Here is a 1,769-nt window from a genome sequence, read left to right on the forward strand (position 1 = left end):
GTAGATTATAATTTACTTATAATTGAAAAGATCTTCAGAAGATAATAATTTCAAGTTGTGTTTTATAGCGTATGCTTGATTTATATTGAGCGTGTTAATGAATTTCATAGAAATTATATTTAACAAGCATAATATATTATCTTCGCCAACTTCTAATGAGAACTCTGCGTGAGCACAATTTATCTTAGAGGTACCTATCGGAAATCAAAAGCTAATGCCAATTTGATGCCTATTTATATGAACATAAGATTTTTATTTTTAAAGTAAAAAATGAGTGCTTCCATTCTTTGCAATTCCAGTCCTACCATACCTACGTCGAAAAGTTTATTTCTCTATATAGGAGACATTCCCGAAAATCTGGTGATTAAATCGTTATTTGGGGGAATTATAGAGTGTAAGCAGTATGTAGACCGTTTTAATACTTACTTGTGAAGATATTTTACTCTGGAAGGCAAATAAACCGACATATCTCTTGATATTAAGCTACGTCCATCCTGAAAAAAAGCGTTTTGGGAACCATATAAAGGAAAAAAATAGGATACTGCTGCAGTCAAGTACGATATATTTGTATTGCTTAACTTATGTGGCTAGTCATTTTCAAACATATATAAACAAAACATCTGTCAATGAATACCATATCCAAGGTTATTTAATTTAGCGCAAAACATACGATTTTCCTCAATCTGTATGACTCAGTTCTAGTCAAGCAATCGAAAGATAGCCACGTAAGATGTGACACAATGAGACAAGTAATAATTATATTGTTGTTATTAGTGTTCTGTGTATGTTTGTACGATACTAAGGACTTAGTTGTTGGCACGAGAATAAATAACTTGTTGATATCGACAGAGAAAGTTGTGTATAAGGGAATACCGTTTATACGAAGGGATAAGGATTATAACTACACAGATCCTAAGCAAAGGGTTATTAAGGTAATGAGAATAGATTAATATATTGAATATAACAAAAGTAATGCTTATGTTTAAACTGCGTATAAATATAGCCTTGTTCTCTTTAATCTTAGGTTATCAATAAATAGCTGTACCATCCTTATTCTTATAGAAAACAATGCACATATTAATACACAAAAATATCACAATATAACAATATCTTTTTCATCATGTAGGTTATTTAAAAAACCTAATGATATTATTTCTTGACAAAGATGGATGTACAATCGATAAAATTTGATGATTCTTTGCTTAACAACATTGTATAGTTAATTTCGTTCTTACATAATAATTGTTATTCATTGGTTCTTTGTTCAAAGCCATTGTATAGGTAGATACTAAACTTAAATTTTACGTAATTGTTGAATAATTTTAATCTATATTCCAGGGTATCATAGCCCGTGACCTATCGCGGACAGACGCGGAGGTGACGCTGGTCTCCGGCGGGGTCGGCGACACCCACGTCACATTGCATCTGCGGAGCGAGAGGGGGGAGGGACTCAACTACCTCATACTCATCTTTAGTCAGAATAAATGATTAGCCATATTACTTAACTATAAGCTGTGCTCCGCGATTTTACCCGAAGAGCTCCGCTCCTGTTGTTTTTAGCGAGATGATAATATATAGCCTTCTTCGATAAATGGGCTATCAAGTAAATAAGCTTCTTCATCTTTATAATATTAAGTAGTATAGATGTATGTTTGAATTTGGTTTGGAAGGTTGTTTTCGGCTGTGAATTTGTTATGATAAATTAAAGATGGAAGAATGATAGGAAGGACCAAGAGTATTCGGGCACTGAAATAAATGAAACACAGTAA

At 32.7% G+C, this 1,769-nt stretch overlaps 1 protein-coding gene across 1 annotated transcript; it reads left to right on the plus strand.

The window, feature by feature from the left end:
• The first annotated feature begins 695 nt into the window (after positions 1-695).
• LOC149908515 (uncharacterized) lies at positions 696-1,527 on the plus strand. The gene is made up of 2 exons (XM_090102329.1): positions 696-932; positions 1,339-1,527. Exons 1-2 carry the CDS (start codon positions 741-743, stop codon positions 1,486-1,488), a joined length of 342 nt encoding a protein of 113 aa, XP_089958455.1. The 5' UTR covers positions 696-740; the 3' UTR covers positions 1,489-1,527.
• The last annotated feature ends 242 nt before the right edge of the window (positions 1,528-1,769 follow it).

This window comes from Colias eurytheme, chromosome 5 (genome assembly GCF_061535395.1).
Source record: "Colias eurytheme isolate Ceu_HAF_F1 chromosome 5, ilColEury1 Martin Lab GWU primary, whole genome shotgun sequence".
NCBI classification, from domain to species: domain Eukaryota; kingdom Metazoa; phylum Arthropoda; class Insecta; order Lepidoptera; family Pieridae; genus Colias; species Colias eurytheme.

Coding starts and splice junctions, on each gene's coding strand:
- LOC149908515 (XM_090102329.1), top strand. CDS start 741: ATGAGACAAGTAATAATTATATTGTTGTTATTAGTGTTCTGTGTATGT. Junction 933..1,338: donor CTAAGCAAAGGGTTATTAAG/GTAATGAGAATA, acceptor TCTATATTCCAG/GGTATCATAGCCCGTGACCT.